The sequence below is a fragment of the Tripterygium wilfordii genome, chromosome 1, assembly GCF_013401445.1.
Source record: "Tripterygium wilfordii isolate XIE 37 chromosome 1, ASM1340144v1, whole genome shotgun sequence".
Classification (NCBI taxonomy): domain Eukaryota; kingdom Viridiplantae; phylum Streptophyta; class Magnoliopsida; order Celastrales; family Celastraceae; genus Tripterygium; species Tripterygium wilfordii.
The window spans coordinates 10,824,749-10,846,543 of NC_052232.1; the positions used below are offsets into that span (position 1 = coordinate 10,824,749).

At 38.5% G+C, this 21,795-nt stretch overlaps 6 protein-coding genes and 1 pseudogene across 8 annotated transcripts; 1 reads left to right on the top strand and 6 right to left on the bottom strand.

Moving 5' to 3' along the window:
• Positions 1-254: 254 nt before the first annotated feature.
• On the bottom strand, positions 255-1,095 carry LOC119996733 (GDSL esterase/lipase At2g23540-like). Its single transcript, XM_038843479.1, has one exon. It carries the CDS (start codon positions 726-728, stop codon positions 255-257), a length of 474 nt encoding a protein of 157 aa, XP_038699407.1. The 5' UTR covers positions 729-1,095.
• Positions 1,096-2,945: 1,850 nt separating this feature from the next.
• Positions 2,946-7,619, top strand: LOC119998960 (protein S-acyltransferase 10-like). Its single transcript, XM_038846446.1, has 11 exons — positions 2,946-3,332; positions 3,410-3,524; positions 3,854-3,928; positions 4,023-4,094; positions 4,211-4,348; positions 5,097-5,130; positions 5,667-5,776; positions 6,320-6,406; positions 6,626-6,709; positions 7,038-7,103; positions 7,258-7,619. Exons 1-11 carry the CDS (start codon positions 3,248-3,250, stop codon positions 7,430-7,432), a joined length of 1,041 nt encoding a protein of 346 aa, XP_038702374.1. The 5' UTR covers positions 2,946-3,247; the 3' UTR covers positions 7,433-7,619.
• A 128-nt stretch (positions 7,620-7,747) lies between these two features.
• LOC119998944 lies at positions 7,748-11,200 on the bottom strand. Of its 2 annotated transcripts, none has more exons than XM_038846434.1 (8): positions 11,028-11,200; positions 10,812-10,944; positions 9,808-9,911; positions 9,557-9,728; positions 9,148-9,288; positions 8,971-9,059; positions 8,811-8,895; positions 7,748-8,597 (listed from the first exon to the last, which is right to left on the bottom strand). In XM_038846434.1, the coding sequence occupies exons 1-8, from the start codon at positions 11,117-11,119 to the stop codon at positions 7,950-7,952; spliced, it is 1,464 nt and encodes a 487-aa protein (XP_038702362.1). In that variant the 5' UTR covers positions 11,120-11,200; the 3' UTR covers positions 7,748-7,949. The 2 variants fall into 2 exon arrangements, with proteins under 2 accessions (XP_038702362.1, XP_038702356.1); XM_038846428.1 differs by having other exon boundaries at positions 7,748-8,682; positions 8,758-8,895.
• Positions 11,201-11,699: 499 nt separating this feature from the next.
• On the bottom strand, positions 11,700-12,715 carry LOC120002673 (annotated as a pseudogene).
• Positions 12,716-14,057: 1,342 nt separating this feature from the next.
• Positions 14,058-15,407, bottom strand: LOC120002662. Its single transcript, XM_038851424.1, has one exon. It carries the CDS (start codon positions 15,058-15,060, stop codon positions 14,197-14,199), a length of 864 nt encoding a protein of 287 aa, XP_038707352.1. The 5' UTR covers positions 15,061-15,407; the 3' UTR covers positions 14,058-14,196.
• A 1,100-nt stretch (positions 15,408-16,507) lies between these two features.
• Positions 16,508-19,266, bottom strand: LOC119999674. Of its 2 annotated transcripts, XM_038847389.1 has the most exons (3): positions 17,825-19,266; positions 17,256-17,741; positions 16,508-17,135 (listed from the first exon to the last, which is right to left on the bottom strand). In XM_038847389.1, the coding sequence occupies exons 2-3, from the start codon at positions 17,728-17,730 to the stop codon at positions 16,846-16,848; spliced, it is 765 nt and encodes a 254-aa protein (XP_038703317.1). In that variant the 5' UTR covers positions 17,731-17,741; positions 17,825-19,266; the 3' UTR covers positions 16,508-16,845. The 2 variants fall into 2 exon arrangements, with proteins under 2 accessions (XP_038703317.1, XP_038703309.1); XM_038847381.1 differs by having other exon boundaries at positions 16,522-17,741.
• A 158-nt stretch (positions 19,267-19,424) lies between these two features.
• Positions 19,425-21,639, bottom strand: LOC119999666 (pentatricopeptide repeat-containing protein At2g17670). The gene is made up of 2 exons (XM_038847369.1): positions 20,082-21,639; positions 19,425-19,911 (listed from the first exon to the last, which is right to left on the bottom strand). The coding sequence occupies exon 1, from the start codon at positions 21,501-21,503 to the stop codon at positions 20,085-20,087; it is 1,419 nt and encodes a 472-aa protein (XP_038703297.1). The 5' UTR covers positions 21,504-21,639; the 3' UTR covers positions 19,425-19,911; positions 20,082-20,084.
• Positions 21,640-21,795: the final 156 nt, after the last annotated feature.

A 21,795-nucleotide genomic window follows, 5' to 3' on the forward strand; every position in this document is an offset into this window, starting at 1 on the left:
AAAACGACATATTTTCATTACGAATACGAATCATTTGGCATTTATTTAATTGGAATCTCTAGCCAATCAACAATAACATTCAATTGACATTTATTGAATTGGGATAACTAGTTAACGGCAATTTTAAGGTCCTCCACCCGCAAACAACTGCAAGTGATCGGTTCCTCTGTTATTCAAATCCCAAGTAAATGGAAAGAAATAGGTATTGACGTATATGTATATCAGATCAAGTGAATTGGGTATGTGTATGTTTGTTAGATTTGCACCAGTCGACTGAAGTTCATGGGAGTGACGAGTCCTCTTGAGCCTCCATAGAGAGTGAGAGCAGCCAGTCTGGACACAGCCTGAGTTGGATGAAACCAATCCCAAAACAAGTGGTCCTGCCTTTCTGCACAAAGATTTGTGGTTTGATCGCATTGTGTTAGTCCATTGAATGTTCCATTCCCACAACAAGCTTTCCTGGTCTCCTTTATACCAAAAATGAGAGGGTTTTGTATGATATTAACAGTCATCTTATAAGAATTTCCAAGTGAATATGTCATTCCTGGGAGTTGCTTGCTCAACAATTCCAAGAGAGTCTTCATCTGAATAAAGAATGACTTAGCAAACTCATTTGCTAGTTCCAGACATTTACCATTGTTGCGATCTCGCACGTATGGACAGCAACCCAGTGGGGGCATGCTGATAATCCCGAATTTTCGTGCTCCAAGATTGTATAAACTCTGCATTTGTTATTACATGATTGTTTTCAATATCACAGTAAATTATATATAGATCTTGATTAATGAGATTTCATACCGTTAAATGGTCTGTGTAGTTCAATAGGAGTATTTGCATGAGCTCCGGTGGGGACACAGGTACGCCTCCGATGGTGCCATTGAAACGTTTATAGTCGAAAACATCGTTGCTGCCAACGCTGATGAGGAAGATAGATTTAGAGAAAAAATTAGCTGTTGCTTGTGGGTTACCTAAAATCTGCTTGATGTTTTGTTCTACTATTGAGAATTGTTGTATCTGCATTCCCAGTGACACCACCTCTCCCTATAATTGCAGTTCAGTAAGGTTAGAACTTGGTGTTAGTCTCCTGTCTTTAATGACTAATTGAAAATTCTTTATAGGTAGCTTACATATGCGAGAAACCCAGTTGTGTTGAGAATTCCAGACCCTCCAGAAGCAAAGTTGACACCCTGAAATATCCTCCTCTTAAAACTGGAGCTATGATTGGCAAGAAGGAAATATGGCGATGGACTCTGCTTGTACCCAAACAGCCTCGCTGATGAATCGACCAAGAAATTACGATCTGAAAAATGAATTAATCTCAAATGATGAGGAAAACAAAAACAGTCTGTGTACCGATATGGTCAGCTGTGTTGAAGCCATTGCTGAACCTCCCGGTGTGACGCGAAAATGGAAAATCAATGCCATTGTAGAGGTAGTTTGCCGTAGCTGTACTATGTTGCAAGAAATTATTGGTTCCGACGTCGAAAGTCGAGTCTCCGAAGATGAATGCAGGCAGAGCTGCCTCTGTTGAGAAGTGCAGAGGCAGTGACAGTAGCCATAACAGAAGAAACTGGGAGGACAAAGTAGTCATCTTTGCTCTCTCAGTAATACAACCTGCAGAAAGAATGGTTTTACTTCGATGTATTTTACCTGTCTTGCTATGTATGTATATATACACCAGAAATGTTGGTAATGAACAAGAGGGTAATGTTAGATCATCGACATTGTTACAGCTAACCTGGAACAGATATTTCATAATATCGACAAAATTTTCACATATTTAGCGGATTTTACAAAGTCATTAGATTCTTCCGTCCAAAGAAACTCTCTTTTGCAGGATCGCAGAATCTCAATTAAATTAATGACGAAGAGAAAGATCCATATAGTTTATATGCCAAATCCTGCAACCTAGATCTCTTTTTCTTTTTTCCTCATATTTCTCTTCTTTATAATCGATCAATTTTAATTAGGGTTCATACAATACAAGACCCTAAATCCATAATAAAAAATAAAAAATTGCAAAAATAAATATCTTTTTATAAAAGAAACAGTGACTACTGTTTAGACATAAAAGACTTTTTTTTTTTTTCACTATATTTGCCAACCTCTAATCTCAGCTATTGGCTATGATCAATGGCTGAGATTAAATGTGATTAAGAATATCAGGAAAATAATATTGTAGTAGCGATCTCCACTTTCACTTTGATGTGTTCGGCGAACGGGTTGTGATTATGATGAAACTTGAAGGGGTTGTAAAGGTCATGAATTTTAAGTAACAAAAGTGAAGGATTTCAAAATAAGGATCATCGGAGAGAGAGAATGGGAAATTGGTGATAGAGGTTTTGGCCTTGGTAATCACCTTTAATCCCAGCCGTTGGACATGATATACGGCTGAGATTAGAGGTTCGCAAGGATGTCCATATGTGAGAAATAAAATATTGTAATTCGTAACATCGAGGGCTTCTGCATAGAAAATACCAATATCAAGGGCCATGTGTCAACTATATATTGATAGCAAGGTCGTAAAATCCAAATATACCATACTAAAAACAAAAGCCTTGTTTATAAAAAAAAATAAAAAAAACAGCCTTGAAAACAAGGCAATCTTTTTTGTTTTTATTTCATCAAATTACCTTTAAACATTACTTTAAATATATTCTGCCAGCTCTTATTAGTGGTTGTTCCAGTGTGTCGACGGTCGACATATACATGTTAATTGAAACATTTCTGATTAAAATAAATTAATTGAAACAGTTGTTAACAATCCTTTTCACCAATAATTATAATTATTTATTAATTAATTGTATTTAAGTCTTAAAAGGCCATGTCTTGGGCCACGAAATGGACCGTTGATGAATTAAAAATGACAAGCCCATGGGTTCGAGCTGCCTGTAGGCCCAGCTTATTAATTTTCGTGCACCAACCAGTCAGCTAAGCTACGCCCCATCGTGCGCAATGCGCGCACCCTACTGTCTGTCCAACTGCTACCCAACCCATACACGGAGGGGGCGTCCGGCTCCGTATAGAACTCTATCGATCTATCAGTCGTCGACTCGTCGTCCTCTGTCCAAACTCCAAACTATATCCTACTCGTCGATGTTGTATCTGTCTTGTTAGGCAATCTCTTCTCTTCTTTGTCAAAGCTTATCTATCCGAAAAGGTGGAACTCCTTCAATTCTGTTTTGTGATGAGACGGGAGCTTCTGTCGTTTCATGTTCTGACTTGACTTGCTTGACGGAGGGATATCATGGGGATATGCAGCTCCTTTCGTGACGCGAGGGACCGAGCCGTCGACAGATGCTACCGCTGCATCCCTTGCCTCGCCGATCCCGGTACTGACTCTGTTTTTTTTTGTCTAACTGAAGCGAAAATTCCGTTTCTTCTTTTCATTGGTAGTTGTGATTGTCAGCTCGGAGGTCTGCGCTGGGATTGAAAGTCGCGTTGGTTGCTCTGCATCTGGTGTACGTGGGTATTCTCTTTCTCTTCGACGGAGATTTGATAGAGAAAACGAAGCATGAGCCATGGTACTTGTTAACCGTCTTAAATGTTATTTTTTTTATTGTAATTTAAGAGGGGATTTCTCCTTTTGTGCTTGGCACTTACTGAAATTTAACTTCTTTGAGCTAAAATGAGGGTCTTTCAGCTCGTAGGGATCTTAGAGCTACTAATGAAGTCACTTTAGGGTTTTTTGTGTAGGTTTAAATATCTCTTCTCCTCTATTTTGTAGTACAAATAGTTAATTTTACCTGTATTACTGGGAACTTTTATCCATTTATTTCTTAATTTTTGTTATTTTTTAGCTTCTAATATCCAAACTTTCCCCTTCTGAATCGTAACACTGTCCCCTTCTCAGGTACACATCTCTATATTTGTTGTTGTTTGTTGCTACATTGGTCCAGTACTTTGTTACCTCTGGTTCCTCTCCAGGGTAAGTGTCCAAAAAAGTCACATTGCCTTTTGATTGAATTTGTTTCATTTTGTGCTTTATTTGATGGCTTTCTTCTCTGGTTCTTATGTTTTAGCTATGTCCTGGATGCAATGAGGGATATCAATGAAACAAATGTGACATTTAGAAAGACATCAGCGTCCTCAAAGTAAGCCCTCATGCTATAGCCTAAAAATATCCCTTCTGTTATAATTCTCTTAATTGAAGTCGATATAAGGTTAAATTAATCTGATTATCTATTTATCTTGCAATGTTTAAGCAAAGACAACCTGCTTCAAGCAAAAATGGAAGCTTGGTTATTACTGTTGATTCAGGTCAGTTGGGAAGAAATGCTCCAGGAAGCAATGCAACGTCTTGGACAAAAAGGGTTTTGGACATGTATCCCCCTGGAACATCCATAAGGTATTAATAGACTTTGCAGAATATTAGAAAATTATCTTTTTCAACCTTCAGGTTTTTTATGTACATGCGTAATTTTGTATATTCTTAAACCCGCTTAATATATTATGAACTATTGGATGATGATTCTCACTGTGTCAAGAGATTTTATGTCAGTCTTCTACATGCCATATTCCGGGTCTAGAAATGGTTAGCTTTCATTTGATGGTAAAATTATTCTCAATCTGCTCAAATTTTACCATATCTTCTGAAAATTTTCCTGGGAAAGAATAAGTTGCTTCTTAGGTCCAAAAAGCGAAGGTGGGTCATTGAGGAAGAAAGGAAAACATGGTGAGTGGGGCTACACCTTGTGGCTCCCTTGTATGCATTGTTAGAAAGTTCAAATTCTTTTTCTAAGAACCATGCACCACCCTATTACGTGAATAGTTATATACTTTCCACTGGAATAGTGGCATATATAGTAAGTTGCAACCTTTAAACTTTCACATGCCTTGAACCTTAGTTCACATTTCTCAGACCAAATTTTTTTACTCTCTTCGAATGTCTCTCAAGTTGCCTCATGTAGTGAAGAAACACTAACTTTGCCAAATATTGACATATGTGATGTATATACTTGCAGATTTCTACCCTTTGATGTAATTAATTTGGTTTCAATGTGAGCTTATATGTTCTCAGCGTAGTAAAGAGAAAGTAACTGGGCATTATAACATTACCAGAATATTTCAGTACTCACTTTTTCTTTTTTTTGCAGAACTGTCACTTGCTCCTATTGCAATGTGGAACAGGTATTAATGTTCGACATGGGATCCTTACCTCGAAAATTCTTAATTATTTAAATAGCTCTCTCCACATGCTTCTTTTGTTCTTTTCAACTATACCTTCATTCATTATATAGTTAACGTTTGTTTAACGTTTAGTGGCTTGGCATTAATGTTGATTTTCTCGTACAGAATCTTTGTTGAGTAGGCTATAGCCTATATGAAGGCAAAGGGATGATAATTGCCCAAAAAGTTACTAAAACACAATGCTTAGGCAAAAAACTCCATGGAAAATTTAGCTACTAGCTCTAGGGATATCCAGGAAATTTATGACAGATACACACTTATTTTTATGAGTATTTTGAGAGAACTTGGTTATTTGCATTGCGATTGTTTGTTATTCACTTATTCTACTTTTCTTGTCATATCTTCTTAAGCTTAGCATTTTAGTAGAGTTTCCTGATCACATGAAATCACTAAGCGGATTATGTGATGCTGTTGCTCGTATGTACTGTCAACATTACTTGTGGTTATGATATATACATACTTGGGTACATTTGCAGCCTCCACGATCAAAGCATTGTCATGACTGTGATAGATGTGTTCTTCAGTTTGATCATCATTGTGTATGGCTTGGGGCATGCATTGGCCGGGGTAACCATTGTAAATTCTGGTAAGTCGTGGTCTTTCCGATTTCTTGTTCGCTGGTATTTATATCCTCTCAATGAGTTGCCTCCGTTCTAAAGTTATTGGTGACTGTACTTTTTGGTTATTTTTAATGGTTAGCCACTATTTTTTGTTAGAAGCATGATTGAGGCAAATGTTTAACTGCTGTCAAAGGATAAAATGCTGAACATTTTGACTGGTTTCTAAACCTCATTTTTAACCAGGATCTCTTGTGTATTTTTATTGATTGTTTAATAATCAACATGTGGTATATAAGTTCATCGATTCAAATGTCTTATCTTCTTATATTAGGTGGATTAGATTTATCTCATTACTGCATTAACTTGAATGGTTGTAGAATCAATGCATTGAATACTAGTATTGTCATTGGCAGTTTTTTGGGTACGGTGTTGCTGGACCTAGTTTGACACATAATCTTTCCAAGACGCTATTATATGCTAACTCGTGAAGTTGCTTATTTTCAATTAACAGTAATCATCTTTGTAAATGTGAATATTTTCTGCTTTCTATATCACAATATGTTATTCAGGTGGTACATCTTTGAAGAGACGGCATTATGTCTCTGGACGGGCATCTTGTACATTACATACCTGAAGACTAATATTGCAAGGGCTTGGTATGGTATCTTTTTGACTGTCCCTTTCTTTATTTCAGAAGTTGATTTTCTTGCTTTTGTACCTCTTGGGGTTCAGATTTCTGCGCTGATAAGTTTGTTGTTTTTTAGTCAGCTTTTGAGTCTCTAATAGTTTTAGTCAACTTGAATATGAAATTGATTTTTATTATTTAAAAAGCACTTGATCTGAAATGGGTTCCTTTGATGATGATTCCTTTTTAGGTGGAAGGATGTAATCATGATATTGTTACTGATCACGTTGGCATTTTGCATGATCTTTCTGCTCCTGCTACTGCTTTTCCATAGGTAACTGTTATTCAAGAAAATTTAGGTGCTTATGGGATATAACTTCTTCAATATATATCGAATCTCAAGTTGGGCTGTCAATGCCATAACATTTATTGTGGTTTACTTTCACTTTCTCGTATTCTGCACTGCATGCCTCCCCCTCCCTCTCTTTACCCCTCTCAGGGAAAAAAATGACACTGATATGAACATCTCTCTCCAAGTGTGTTCAAAATGAGGGGGTAAATGGGAGACCCTGGGAAGCAATTTGATTCCTTTAATATGTTAATGCAACCATATTGTCTCTGAGCAATGAGCATTGACTTATAGCATCATTCTTTTAACGCAGCTACCTTGTTTTGACAAATCAGACTACCTATGAGCTTGTGAGACGTAGACGCATCCCATATCTAAGGTTTGTTAATGCCTTTTGCAGTAATATCATGATATATCTCTCCTCCATTGAATCAGCTTGGAAGTCGGATGCTGGGATAATGTTTTCAAATATTTAACTGATGTTAATTGGTAGTTGCAAAAAATTAAGTTGTTCATTGTCTGTTGTTCTGCAGGGGAATTCCTGAACGAGTGTTCCCTTTCAGCGAAGGAATTTGCAGAAACCTATACAATTTTTGTTGCGTTCAAAGCAGCATATACAGTTTGGAATGGTTGCCCACCACTCTGGAACTTGAGGAAAAGTCAAGACCATACACATGTTCAGATTTTTTATCGTGTCGCTGCTGCTGATGTCTTGCCACTTGGTTTCAGTTTTTCTCCCCTAAATCACTCACCTTCATCCTTCGTTTTATCTATGAGATGCAGAGTTTTGTAGTCAGGATGGTTTGAGATTCTATTGATTTTCAGTGATGGGGAATGATTTGTGTGATTCGATCTAATTAATGAATTTGTTGAAACAAATCCATTTTGACCGTATCGTTCTTGGTTTTTGAATGTTGCTGTTCGTGAAGGATTTCTGTTAAAGTAAATGTGATGCGAGTTACATTGCTATACCGTGAAACTCATATTCTTCTGTAGGTCATATACAAGTTTTAGTTCCTACACATCCAAAGATCGCTCATCAGTTTTCCAAGGTATGGTTTGATAAAAGGACAACTTAATTTTCTTTCGTTGAGAACAATACAAAAAGGCATGTATGCCTTATTTTGGAGCTATTATGTAAATAATAGGTATACAATATTACAATGGATGACTCAAAAGAATAACAAAACCTGATGGTCATGGTCTGGTGGTGCAGCTCAACATATTAGTTTCGTGATTTGCGATACTTGAGAGCTTCAAAACGGGCAGCAATGTCATCATAATCTGGCAACTTGGGATGAACACGAGGACCAGGAGGAGCCAGATCCCGTTTGCCTTGAAATGGAAGTAATGGTGGTGGAGGCCTCCTGTGAGGTGGTCTTCCCATATCAATCTCTTCCTCACAGTCTGATTCATCGAACTTCATATCCAATTTTGCTGATGGGGCCCCATGGCTGTGTCTCCGATGAGGATTTCCTCCATCCATTTGTCCAGCCTTCATCTCCTCATTTTTGGTAGAGGGATTGTTTTCTTCTTCGATGTCTTCATCACAATCTGATTCATCAAATTTTACATCCGAATGCAAAGGGGATTTGTTATAGCTGTGTCTCCTATAGATCCTTCCGCCGTCAGTATGGCTAACCCTTGCATCCTCATTGCTTATAATAGGGGATCTATCAGAGCTCCATGAATTATAGACCCTGCCCGGGGCTTTTGATTGATAATCAGTATCGTGATAGCAACCTGTGGAAGAGGCTCCAAACCCATTATTAATGCTTGAAGCACTCAAGTTATGCTCAAATCCATATGCTTGAGGTGCCTTATCATAGTCTCTTTTGGCAATAGAGGCAGCAGCATGAGCGGCAGCAATTGCCTTTTTCGCAGCTTCTTCAGCAGCTTCAGCAGCAGACGCTGCATCTTCAAAATATGTTTTCTTGCTTTGTTCATCATAATATGATCTGTATAATAAAGCATAAGAACTTTATTGGTGCAACAGTGTATGAAAGATGACAGAAGTATAGAGACTGAATTACCGAGAGGCGGACTGATTTGGCTCAACAGGCCTAACTGGAGCGGCAGCAATTGCCTTTTTCGCAGCTTCTTCAGCAGCTTCAGCAGCAGACGCTGCATCTTCAAAATATGTTTTCTTGCTTTGTTCATCATAATATGATCTGTATAAGAAAGCATAAGAACTTTATTGGTGCAACAGTGTATGAAAGATGACAGAAGTATAGAGACTGAATTACCGAGAGGCGGACTGATTTGGCTCAACAGGCCTAACTGGAGCAGGCTTCACAGGTAAGCGGGAAGCACTAACAAAATTGCGTGGTCCATCCTTGTAAAAAATATAGCACAAAGTTGTTTCAATGGAGTTTGACCTGAGTTTCAAGTAAAAAAGGAGGGAGAGGAGGGGGAAGCCTTACTAGAAGTTCTTCTGGAGGCTTCAAAAGCTCCTTCTCACACTCTGTTGTATCCCACTCAATCTGGTATTCCTTTGCTATTTCCTTCAAGATTTTCATCTTCACTTCGCCAGTAGGGGTTCTTACTGAGAGCTTGTCAATCAGCTACAAAGGAGGGGGAAACAGGGGGTAATTAAACAAAGTCAAGTCTAAGTTTCTATGTTCAAGGACACAATGAAACTTTCCAGGAGACTTCTGCCATGCATAATTCCTACTGTACTATGTAAGGAAAGATCAATAAGACAAGTACATACATGTAGGCTGTTCAATCGCATTAAAAAAAAAAGAATGAAACATAAACATGTATAGATATGTCATACGTGATATAACTAATCTTAAATGACAGTTGCAACAAATAGGAAGAGTGCATTACGATGCGATTTACACCACAGTTAGGTCGTAGGTCGGTAGCTGCAGACACAAAATCTTTTCCATATTTCTTCTCAAATATTTTCCTGATTGACGCTAGTTCTGGAATTTCAGATGACCTTGGAGCTGCAAATATTAAGCTGGCGATCCCTTCTTTCAGGTCTGCTGGACATTCCCTGGAATGTATCACACCCATGTCAGGACTACATGTATAATAGCTTTGTGATGCGATAGAGTAAAGCATAAAATATACACCTCTGCTTCGCAATGATGGTAAGTCTGGCCACAATTAACTCACAGAAGAGCTCAACGAACTCATTTGAAGCCAAAACATTTTGTTCACGAATCACATGTTCAACCTACAAAAAAACCAACAAGCTAGTAGTGAATACTGAATAGGCATGGACAGGGGTTCAAAGCATTACCAGAATGAAGTTTAAGGGAAATAAAATTGAAAACCACGCAACCATCGCAAGAGAAGGCTTTTATTCAATTAACCTCAGAAAAAACCTTATTTATAGCTTGTATAAGCAGTTTACTGTACAGCTAGCAATACCAGATGTTACCGAGTCTGCATTTTTAATTCATACTAGTTACAGTCAATGTCCTTCAAAATCTCAGCCTAGTTTTCTGTTCTGAAACCAAAAACAGAAGTCAAATACTAGTAACGTCATCATCAAAGGTTCAAGCTTACATTAACCAAAGACTTGGCTCTCACTATTCAAAAATAAATAAAGAGTTGATAGTTTGGATGTTGCCTAACTTACCCTTTACTGGGCTTCACCAGCTTTTGACGACCTAAATTGACATACCCATTCCAATGAATAGATTATGGAATAACAGAAAATGCATTGTCCAATAGAAATTGTGTTCATCTAGAAACTGTTTTTCAATCAATATCAACTCCCCAGCACCCATTTCATTGAGACACCATGCATCACAATAATCCAGGTGAACAAACGCAAGGCCATAGGAAGTAGTTCATTGACCCAGTTTGATTCCCATTCTTTGATGCTCAAAGGACAATTTTTCCCATCTCTTAAGTTACCCCTAAAATCCTAAACTTTTGGTTTGAATTTAATCTAAAACAACACTTACATAGCTCAGAAAGTTCGATATAATTCACGTTTTGGAAGTCAGCCATTGTTTCATTCCAAGATCAGAAGCAAACTGAAGGTGAAGACTAATGAATGCGAAAATTTTGAAGAGGACGATGAGTGAAAATCCTTAAGAATAATAACTAATAAATTGTAAAATACCCTGACACGAGCAGTGGCGTCCTGACGAGACTGCAGAAGCATGGCAATGTCTCGTCTCATCTGCCTCACCACCACCTCTCTCTTGTTCCTCAGCAACTTTATCCTCGCCACTGCCATCTTCGCCGCCGTTTTACTGTCCAATTTCACCCATTCATTAAACCCACAAAAACCAAGAACTGAAAATCAAAATACAAAAACAAGAAGAGAAATTGGTACCATTTGGAGGAGTTGAAGGAAGGGAGAACGAGCGAGAGAGCGAACTTCATTACGTTCTTTGTGCGTACTAGTGCTGAGCTCGCGACGGTCATGGCGAGATAGAGATAGACAGAAAGAGAGACGGACTGAGAGGAGCAGTTGTGTGTTAGTGCCTGGGTTTTGAGGAAAAGTAACGGTCTATTTCTATTTTTCAATTTATTTTTCAAAGGGCACCAAAGATCACCGACAGACTTCGATGGTGATGTAAAGGGTTTTTGACACGTATGGCAATAAAAGGCAAATCTAGCCGTTATGTGAAGTAGTCTTTTTCCCAAGGGAGGTGAGAGATGGAATCCCATGCAACGGGGGTCCAAAGGAATCAATCCCATTGGGCCGGTTTGTGTATGAGCGCTCCGTAAGGCCTTTTGAAAGTATGTGGACCTTTCAGCAAATAAGGTAGCCCATTAAGAAGCCCAATAATCAATCAAAGTGGGCCTTAAACCTTGACAGTTGGGACTTGGGAGGTAAACAAAGTGGACCGTTCTTCAAATAAGGTAGCCCATCAATTGGTTTAATGGGCCAAATTTGTTCATTGGGCCGGTTGCATCCCCGTTATGTGATCGATTTCTGTTTGTTTTTGTATTTTCTTGATCTTCAAAAAGGAAAAATTCATCAAATCAATCAATATTTACATTCAGATTTATCTACACGACAATGGCTACTGAAAATCAATCGATTACACTCAAAAATGGGAAATCAATTGTTTACGACTGAGATACAGAAACGGGTGTTGAAGATCACTCTTCAGCGAGAAAGTATGTTCAGTAGAGAGACTCTAGTGCGGATCAAGTGCATAAACAAGCAATCCACTTCATTTTCAAACCCTTCAAAGCTGACATCCAAAGCATCCAACTTTGACTGAATCTTCTCTGCCTCAAAATATTTGCTTGAGTTGTTCACAAATAGATTGCTTAGAGCAGTATCCGCCATTTCCAATTCATTCATATAATGCTCTTGACCTTCACAGGCTACTACCCCTTTGTGCACCAATTTTTTGATCAAGAACCATCTACCTGGCTTTGGTTTCACCAGTGGCACTGAGAGGAACAACAAGAGTGAGCCAAAGATAGAGGAAGTTATGATGCTTACTTCTCTAAGCACCCGGAGGACAACAGATAGGTGCTGATCGGTGTTCACTGGAGTAGAGTTTCCTAGCATGCCACCTATTTGTTTTAATGCATCAATGGACTTTGAAGTTTCTTTTCTTAGTTTTTTTCTTGAGGAGATGTAAGCATTGACATTGCTTTCAATGCTCCTGAACTCGTCACCCTTTTTGCGCCGTAGAGCTGATTGAAGTTCTCAAGCAGTTTCTTTCATGGACACGATAGCATCTCTTGTGTGGCTGCATACATCTAAGAACCTTAATGAAATATCCACAAATTCACTTAGACACCTCTCATTTTGGGATAGATTTTGTTGGGTTAAGGGCAGACTAAGGAGAACTTCTATGTGTACGCAGAGCTTTAAAATGCTAGACAGAGCAGAACAAATTGCGTCTGCCTTTGAAGAAGATGGTGAAGCCTCCAAAGACTGAAGCTTTTTCAGCTCTTCTTCTATTATTCCAAGCACTGTAGGATATGATTTAGCAGGAAAGCTGACAGACCGGACATTGTATCTACGATTTGGCTTTGGAGATAATGCAGCCATAGGTAAGACAGGTTCAATGTGTTATATGTGACATTTCATCTCATATTTATATGAATTCAAAAGGATGGGAATAGCACTAGAAGAAGCTGTAGGTGGGTCTTCTTTTATGGAGTCAGTTATGTTGTCACGTCTCCCATGAAAAAAAAAATCCCAGTTTCAGGTCCCATTCATTAATACAAGATCATGGGTGGTTGTTATTTGCGTTAAATATATCTCACTTCTGGATAAGGTGTTTCGTTGACATTTAGATTCATCTAACTTCTTTCCCTTATGCACCACCGCCAATGCCACCGCCTATTTCTTCTTTCAAAGTTCTTTGGATATAGAGAGACTTTAAGACCTATATATTGAGATCTGGAAAGATCGGTGCACCATATCTTTTCATTAGGTTTTCAAAATTTGGATGGATGTGGTGGTTAGATGAGGACACTTATTTTATATTCTTGTGCACGAGTGGCATGTTCCTTTCAAGGCTGGCAAAGCCTGCCATTTCATTACATCATTTTAGTACTTGATTATCCTATCATGTGTTATAGGTCATATGTTTCATACAGCTTGGTCCATGAATCCTACTTTTTTTTGTATTGACCTCAGTCGATTCTTTCAAAGCAATCCTTTCGCATGTAATTTGTGCCTTTGCTTGAGAGAGAAACTGAATAAAGCTCTTTAAACACTTTTGCTTTATTTCAGTTACCAAGCAAAGGAACTATACAATATTGTTGGAGTGACTGTTATCAAGAGAATCTTATCGAACTTCTAAACTCAATCTCCTATACAATGGTTAATTATTGCTCTGATTTGTAAACTTGTTGGTAAGTAATTTTCTTAGTAGTTTATCTATCTACATAAAAAATTGATTTAATTTCAAAAACAGAAGGAAAAAAGAGAAGGTTTTCATAACTGAGGGCGGAGCTTGTTTAAACAGGATCATGGAAATGGTAAAATCACTAATATATCTTTTAATTTCTTATCTTCCTTTGATTAATCAACAGAAAGTGGTCAAAATTAGAAGAGGGTAAAAAAAGAAAACTGAATAGTATTCATGACAGATATATGAGAATCATGATTCTTAATTATTTCAGATTAAGGCTTGGTTGATGGTGATGGTACATATAATTATATGCCATAAGCTTCTTAATGAAACTTTGTTTCTCTTTCATTAATGACTGCCTGTTGCAGATTGTTAAAATTTATTGAGCTAGGAAGTACTTTGGTTTGAGTTTTCATGCTTGTACCTTGAGATTTTATGTGGATTGGCCGTGCTAAGACTCATTTGAAGTCATTACTTAGTGCCATGGAAGAATAACGGAAAGAAAGAGAACAGAGACAATGTAGATCGTAAATACTGTCTTTGTATTTCATTATATATTGCAATAAATTTTAATTTATTTACAAAGCTATTGATTTGAAAAACTGATATGCCTAAGCAGATCCCAAATATTTGGATGCCTATGCAGGAATCAATGATGTTCTTGAGAATGCTCTATTGGGAGATTATGTTCAAAACAGCAGCTCTTGCTTTGATCAAGCGCCTGAACACGGACTCCAAACCATTCTCAAGACCTTGAATGCTTGTCTCTAGAGCTTCCAATCTCTTGTTTGTATTCTGCATCTTCTCAATATTGAGCCCTTCACATAGAGCAGCATCTACAATTTCTAGCTCATTCAAACTTTCTTGCTTTTCTTCACATGCTATCATCCCCTTGTGCATCAACTTTGAGACCAGTGACCATTTACCTTGCCTTGGCTTTGACACCGACATAGACAAGAACAACAGGAGGGATTGGAAGATGGAAATACTAGTCACATTGACCTCTCGGAGCACCCGAATCACAGCAGATAGATGGTGATCTTGATCTGAGATTGGAGATGCTCCAAGCTTGTTTTCCATCTGTTTCAATGCTGCAACAAGTCTCTTGGAATCCTTCTTCATCCTTTTTCTGAAGGAAATGTAAGTAGAGATGCTGGTCTCAGTGCTTGAGTCTCCCTTTCTTCTTCTGAGAGCAGATTGAAGGGCTTGGACATGTTCCTTAATCTGCAACAACATGTCCCTTATATTCGTACAAACATCTAAAAGCCTCACAGATCCATCCAACAACTCGTCAATGCATTTCTCATTTTGATTGTGAGAAAGGACTTGCTGGGTTGATCCCATGTTGAGCAGATCATCCATGCATCGGTACAATTCTTCAAGTCCTGATAAACCAGTGCAGATTGACCCAGTTGAGGACCTTGAAAATGCATCCAGTGTCTTGAACTTATTGAGCGCTTCTTCAATCCTGAGGGTGCTTGGATGTGACCTTGAAGGTAAGCTAATTGATCGAACATGGTAACGACTAGAAGTCATTTTTGTTCTGTTTCTTCTTTGTCTTGGAAATTTGTTGATTGATTTTGAGATGGTTTATCACAAATTCTATCATTCTCTATATATAGGGGCATATGAAGATGAGCATGTGAAGCCGGTGTGGGTTTCTCCATTTAATTAGGTTAATTGTCACATCTTTGGCCAGCATAGAACCAATAATTTGATTATAATTAAGTCAATTGCATGAGGTGTATTGTTCATTTGTCGTTTGTGTTTTCTTAATAAATATATACAGAAGAGTCATCCCCATTGGTGCCTCTCTTACTGCCACATTACCCATTTTTGTCCATGTTGTCTCAACTACAAGAACCTTCAACAGAAGAATTGCATTAAACATTTCAAGATCCAGATCAGTTGAAAGGCAGAAAAACATATAATTTTTTTTTATACAAGATGATTAGAATTGGAAGATCTTATAATCAATGGTCATGAAATTTTTTTATTGTGTGCACGAATGCCTTGTATTACTCTTGTCTCTATTTAGGGTACTGATAAGTTATTTTAGTCCTTAATGATTAGGTTACAAGTTTGGTTAAGTCATTGTTTAGTCTCCCCCTTCTTGATTTTCTCGAACATTTAAAGGTTACAGTCCAGGACACGCTTATTGATCAATTTATTGACACGTTGTGGGTTGTTAATAGTCTAAATAACACTCGTGCACAAGATTCTGGCAATGGACGATTTCGTGAACAGAGAATATGTATGCAAACCTTATATGTATATGTTACTGTTTCTAGGAAATGAATTTGTGATCTTTAGGTTGTATTATCGTAACTCTACCACTAAATCACATGTTGAGTATCCTTGGAAACTAGTGCATTAGGGTTTTGGCATGTGCCTGTAAGAAATGTGGTGCCTTCTCATACATCCAAATATGGACGACACTCCAGGTGTATCAAGAGATGGGTGGCCACGTACCTAAAAGGAGGGGTGTGTCCTCTTTCAAACTTTTATGGAATCCTCAGGTTGGGAATTGGGATTGTGCTGTCTATCCCTGACTGGTTACCAAACCCAAAAAGAGGTGTGAATTCTTTGGTTTTTATGGGATTTTTGATATGGGACTGTATTGATGGCATTAAACAAAAGATTGAAGTTAGGGATTACTTACTATTTTGTGCTTGCTTGCCTTCCATTCATTGGATTGAATGGAGGTTATGTCTCTCAACCTCTATCTAAAGGCCCTAAAGACATCAATTTATAAGCTAGAATTAAAATATTGCATTGCTGAACGGTAGAGAAGGAATCTCTATACTCTATACCAAAGTGTATTTACTTTAGCTCATGGTAAATAGGCAGTGAGACACTAGAGTTTAGTGTTCTTGCCTTCTTGGGAGACAAGGAGGCATTAAGCACTGTAGTTTTACTCTCTTTTTCTTTTCTTTTTTTGTCTGGCAGTAGTTTTACTCTCTTACATACTGGAAATTGATGTGGTAACTGGTAAGCCACAATTGAAACGCAAGAACAATGAAGAGAAAAAAGAAGTGGGCATCACATGCCTCGTTATTCACCCATCTGACAACTTGATTTCATGTCTCCTAATTTTGTGCACTTCCTCAACTGTTAATTTAACAATAGGTACATTGTCCTTGCAATGTACCTAAAGATTATATTCTTCTGGATATAAATGAACCATGCCACTAAATTTTACATTATTCAACGGAAAATTGCTCTTGATTCTCATACAAAATTTAGTTTCTACAAACATAGACAAATCCTATAAAAATGTGGATATATGCCATGATCAGGATACATGTACAGAGAAGTTTTTCAAGGAGTGACAAGATTAAGAAGAGACGCTCTATTCTGAATTAGGCATCTAAACAAGCAATCTAATTCAGCCTCAAAGCCATCGACTCTTCCATCAAGTCTCCCCAATCTCTTTTGCACTTCTTGCACATCAACCTTGGCATCATTATTTCTTCTGATTTGTCCACCAATTGTGTGAAGAGCAGCATCAACTGCCCCCAACTCATTCAACATCTTCTGGCTTCTCTCGGTTGTTAGCAATAACTTGGAAACCAATGACCACCCACTAGCCTTGGTCTTCGTCACTGGCACTGAAAGGAATAGCATAAAGGACCTAAGCATGGGCCTGGTAATTGCCCTTACTTCTCTAAGCACTTTCACTAAAAATGACAGATGATCTGAATTCACGACAAGAAATGATTCAAGGTTACTAGTTTCCATTCTCTTCAATGTTTTTAAGCACTTGGTGATGTCCTTTTTCACCTTCTTTCGGAAGCTGATGTAGGCTTGAATGTTGCCCTCGATGATTGAACTTCCACCCTTTCTCCTCAAAGCCGATTGAAGATCATTTATATGCTCTTTCATCAGAAAGAACAGGTCTCTTGCATTGCCACACACATCCAACAATTCAACTGACCCATCAAATGCCTCTTCGACCAAGTTCAAGTATTGATGGTGGTGAAGAGCTTTCTGGGTGAGGGGAGAGTGAATGAGTTCCTGTAAGCAATTATACAACTGTGCAACCCCAACCAAGCCCAGTTGAGTTGTCTCTGATGCTGAAGGAACTGTTGATTCCCAGGCTTTAAGCTTGTTCAGTTCTGATATAATAATCTGAAAGTTTGGATGTAACCTAGAAGGCAAGCTGATGGACCTCACAGGAATGTGAACTGCAGATGAGCTTTCCATGCCTTCTTCTTCTGCAAAAAAGGTGAAATATCACAGTGCTTTTCAGTGTGAAACTTGAATGTTCATCATTCATAACTGCTCATTCTATTTATACCAAGAAATTGAAAGGCGTAGATTGACCCATATCAGGCAATGCCAGAAGGCATGTGATGCCAATGTGCCCTGTCCTGCAACTCTGAAGATTCTGCTACAAATTTGGGCAGCAACCTGCAAACCTAAACCTTTATTTAAAATTGTCAACAACTAATGCAGGCCAAGAAACCCCCCCGTCTTCTTGCCCCCCCCCCCCCCCCCCCCCCAATCATTAGTAGCACCATCTCCATAATAATAAGAAGAGCTCAAATCATAACATTTGGTTTAAGAACATGAAAGCCTGGCAAAATACCATTATCTAATTAGGTCAATAGGCATGGAATCTAGGGTTGTTAGAAGAAGAAATTAGCATCATCAAACAAAAACTTAATTCCAAATCTATTATTTTATCATCAAAAAAGGGGTACCAAATTCCATAGCAACGTGTATCAAATGGGATTAAGAGCTGAAATGGAGGAATTCTAAATATCAGGGACAAGTAGACAATTAGGGTTATAATTTAAAGGTCACTTGCCGGAGAATGTAAACCTCAATTTTTGGGTGAGAAGAAGGGCAGCACCTCATTACAGAGTGATAAAAAGGGTCCTAAACTCCTCATTCAAAGGTCTGACAATATTTGCAACATCACATGCCCCGTCACAGGCCCTAAATAAAATCACACTTGCAATGTCGCATCATCCTCAAAGAGACTCAATGTTACACAAATAAAAGATATGGCATTGTCGCTATGCCCTCCCCATATGCATTTGCTAAAGGAACAGGGAGATCTTTAGTTTAGATTTCTTGTCAAAATTTTGCTGCAGTAAAGATACCCAGAGTACCGTATACCAGGATATTATTATTCCTTCCTGCCACACCATTCATATTTTGGCATTCTATCAGTCTATCAGACAAGGGAAAAAAATACTGGAAATATGTTTGGCAAAAAACAACTGATACAGTTTTCTTCATTCCAAAATTAACAAAGATAGTTGCTTATCAAATATCAATAGATCAAAAATAAAACTGTGAAACAAAATTCTGATATATCGATCAAACAGAAAACAGAAGAACAATTATGTGCTGTATTTCTTTCCATAGAACTCTCCGGTCAATTTCTACAACAAAAAATTCATCAAGAGAGCGGTAAACTGTAATTGAAAACATATATGTTGATGGACATAACAACTATCAAAAGCCCAGTAATGAGACAATTCAATTTTACAATAAATAAACATCCCAGAGAAACCACATAGAAACAGAGGTAATTTCATATTATAACTAATAATACACTGGCATACTGCTGTCCCTCAAAAGTGCAAAACATCACTGATACAAACAAGGGCTAGTGAAATACAAAAAAGACAGCAGGAGCAGGAAGCATAAAACCCTGAACAAAGTAGAGCAAGGATAAATGTAGTGACCACACAAGTTTCAACAACAAAAGGGAAAGGGAACTCTTCATTTCTTCCATTAAACCCCTTTCCTTTTAGAATGGAAAAGAAGCTTATTCTTCCTACAAACTCGAAATGGAAAAATAATATGAGGTGTATACTGTGTACACAAACTTCCATTGCACATCTTTAATAAGTAAAATATTATTTCAAAAAACGAATAGAGAATTGAGTAGGATGCCCACATTATTATTGGAAAATAGTACTTAAAGATAAGCCCAAGGCATGTACAATATCGAAGACTCATGCCCTCTGGTGTAAACATGCCCCTTGGAACCTGGTAACTCGCAATATCAAATCTTCCTGCTGATGCTATGGACGAATTATGCTTGCAGAAAGAATACTCGGGGCATCTATACATACTTAATATAAATCATTTCGAAAGAAGACCCCGGACTTGGTATAGATATATGATTGGGGGCAGGAATTTTCTCACGAAATACTCGAGAAGAATTGTACCTGGGGTGATTTTATACTAAATATCAAGAAAGAATGAAGTTTGCCGAGGATCACAGTCCCAACCCCATGGGAAAAATCACCCAAAATCCAAGACAGGAGGCAATGGAGAAACCAGTCATCTTCATGTTGAAACCAATTTACCAATTCCATCCAAAAGATTGCAAATATTTATTCTCTTTATCCAGCAAAGTGCTACCTGCAAGTGGTAACAGTCCCAATGGGCATATCATCAAACAAGAAGATGCTTCCAAAGGGCTTATATTGTCTGTAGTCCGAAAGCCATTGTAATAAAGCTCAAATTCTATATAGGCAGTTAAGTACTCAAAACGATAATTCAAGGACGTTCAACAGGGGCAAATAACATACCACTTATACAGCAAGTCCTTGTTCTCTGGCTTTCTTCAGCCACTTGAGTGTGCTCTCCAACGTAGAGTAAGCGGCAACATCAGTTAAGCTCTTACTCTCAACAGCATAATCAAACACCCCATAAGCCTCTGCAACACGACCTTCCCTACAAAGAGCCCTTACAAAAGTAGCATAAGAAGCTGTCTCAAGCTTCATATCAGCCTCCTTCATCACACCATACAATTGAATTCCTTTCTCCAGCAACCTCAACTTACACAAACCATGGAGCAATGTATTATATGTGCAAGAATTAGGAAGGCATCCTCTCACCTCCATTTCCTCCAACAATGCCAGTGCACCCAATGCATCCTTTTCCCTACACATCCCATTCATCAAAGAAGTGTAGGTCACTGCATCAGGAAAATGACCCATTGTAGCCATGATTTGCAAAAACTTCTTCGCCTCACTAACCCTACCTGATTTTGATAATCCAAAAATCAAAGTATTGTAAGTGACAAGATCAGGCTCCACTCCTTCCTCCTTCATCTTGTTATAAACCCCTATTGCTTCGCTCCCTTTACTTAGGGAACAATAACCTTTCATGATTGTATTATAAACATAGCAATCAGGCTTAAAACCACAGTCATTCAACACCCCAATCAATCTCGTTGCCTCACGGAGATTCTTACTGTTGCAAACATTGTCAATCAATATAGTGTAGGTCACAAGGTCAGGCTTTATATCAAAATTCCTCATTTCATCAACAAAACCATATACAGTACTTAGAGACCTAGACTTGCACAAATTTTTTATAAGAAAATTATATGTAAACTGATCAGGCGGGGACTTTTTCAGTGATAGCTCTTTTACCAATTCGACAGCCTCGTCCAAGCGACCAGCTGAACAGATTGACCTGACGACCACATCAACAGTGGCTTGATTGGGTTGGATTCCATTCTGGACCATCAAATTCAGGGCGTGGTAAACGCTGGAGACGTTGGCATCCTGTTGTTTGCAGGCTTGGGAGAGCAGGATGTGATACGTGGATCGGTTGGGGGAGAAGGAAGGAAATGTCTTGATCATGTGGTGGAGGAGAGATGTAGTGTCGCGCACGTCGGAGATGGCGGAATAGGATTGCAGGAGAGAGTTGTGGTAGCGAGTATCGAGCTGGGCGGCTGAGGCATTCGTGGCCGCGAAAGACGTGATAAGTTTCTTGGCGGAAGATAAGTCCGGTGAGTTGAAAATGGTGGCCGCAGAGGAGGTGGAGGTTTGGGGAGTTCCAGCATCCTTGGTTTTGCGGAAAGTCTTGGAGGACTTTTTGTTAGGAAAGTGACTGGGCTTTGGGGAGGGGGGCTTTGGGGATTCTGGGGAGACCGCGGGAGGCTTTCGGATGAGCTCGTTCGAAAAAATTGCTGATCGAAATGACGGTGATAATCGCCCCATTTTCTCCTTCTTCTTCTTCTTCTTCTTCCTCTTAGAGGTTTTTGTTAGGGTTTTGCAGCTGTGATGATGGAGTTGAATCTTCAAAAGGTTAGGGTTTTGCAGCTCCGATAATGGACTTGAATCTTCGAAAGGCCTTGGGCCTTGGGGCTTTGGTTATTGTTAAATGGTCAGCTCCGATGATGGACTTGAATCTTCAAAAGGCCTTCGGGCTTATGCCATGTTTGTCTTCATTTTTTACATAATTCAAGTGTTAAGAGGAAAAAAAACCTTTCCAAACAGTTGTTCACCATTA

Bases quoted from the DNA above. Each gene is read 5' to 3' on its own strand.
- LOC119996733 (XM_038843479.1), bottom strand. From the start codon at position 728: ATGCAGAGTTTATACAATCTTGGAGCACGAAAATTCGGGATTATCAGC.
- LOC119998960 (XM_038846446.1), top strand. From the start codon at position 3,248: ATGGGGATATGCAGCTCCTTTCGTGACGCGAGGGACCGAGCCGTCGAC. The intron at 3,525-3,853 runs GTACTTGTTAAC...TCCCCTTCTCAG, and splicing joins AAAACGAAGCATGAGCCATG to GTACACATCTCTATATTTGT. The intron at 6,407-6,625 runs GTATGGTATCTT...ATTCCTTTTTAG, and splicing joins ACTAATATTGCAAGGGCTTG to GTGGAAGGATGTAATCATGA.
- LOC119998944 (XM_038846428.1), bottom strand. From the start codon at position 11,119: ATGACCGTCGCGAGCTCAGCACTAGTACGCACAAAGAACGTAATGAAG. The intron at 9,729-9,807 runs GTGTATATTTTA...GATACATTCCAG, and splicing joins ACCATCATTGCGAAGCAGAG to GGAATGTCCAGCAGACCTGA. The intron at 9,289-9,556 runs GTAATGCACTCT...CCTCCTTTGTAG, and splicing joins ACTGTGGTGTAAATCGCATC to CTGATTGACAAGCTCTCAGT.
- LOC120002662 (XM_038851424.1), bottom strand. From the start codon at position 15,060: ATGACTTCTAGTCGTTACCATGTTCGATCAATTAGCTTACCTTCAAGG.
- LOC119999674 (XM_038847381.1), bottom strand. From the start codon at position 17,730: ATGGAAAGCTCATCTGCAGTTCACATTCCTGTGAGGTCCATCAGCTTG.
- LOC119999666 (XM_038847369.1), bottom strand. From the start codon at position 21,503: ATGGGGCGATTATCACCGTCATTTCGATCAGCAATTTTTTCGAACGAG.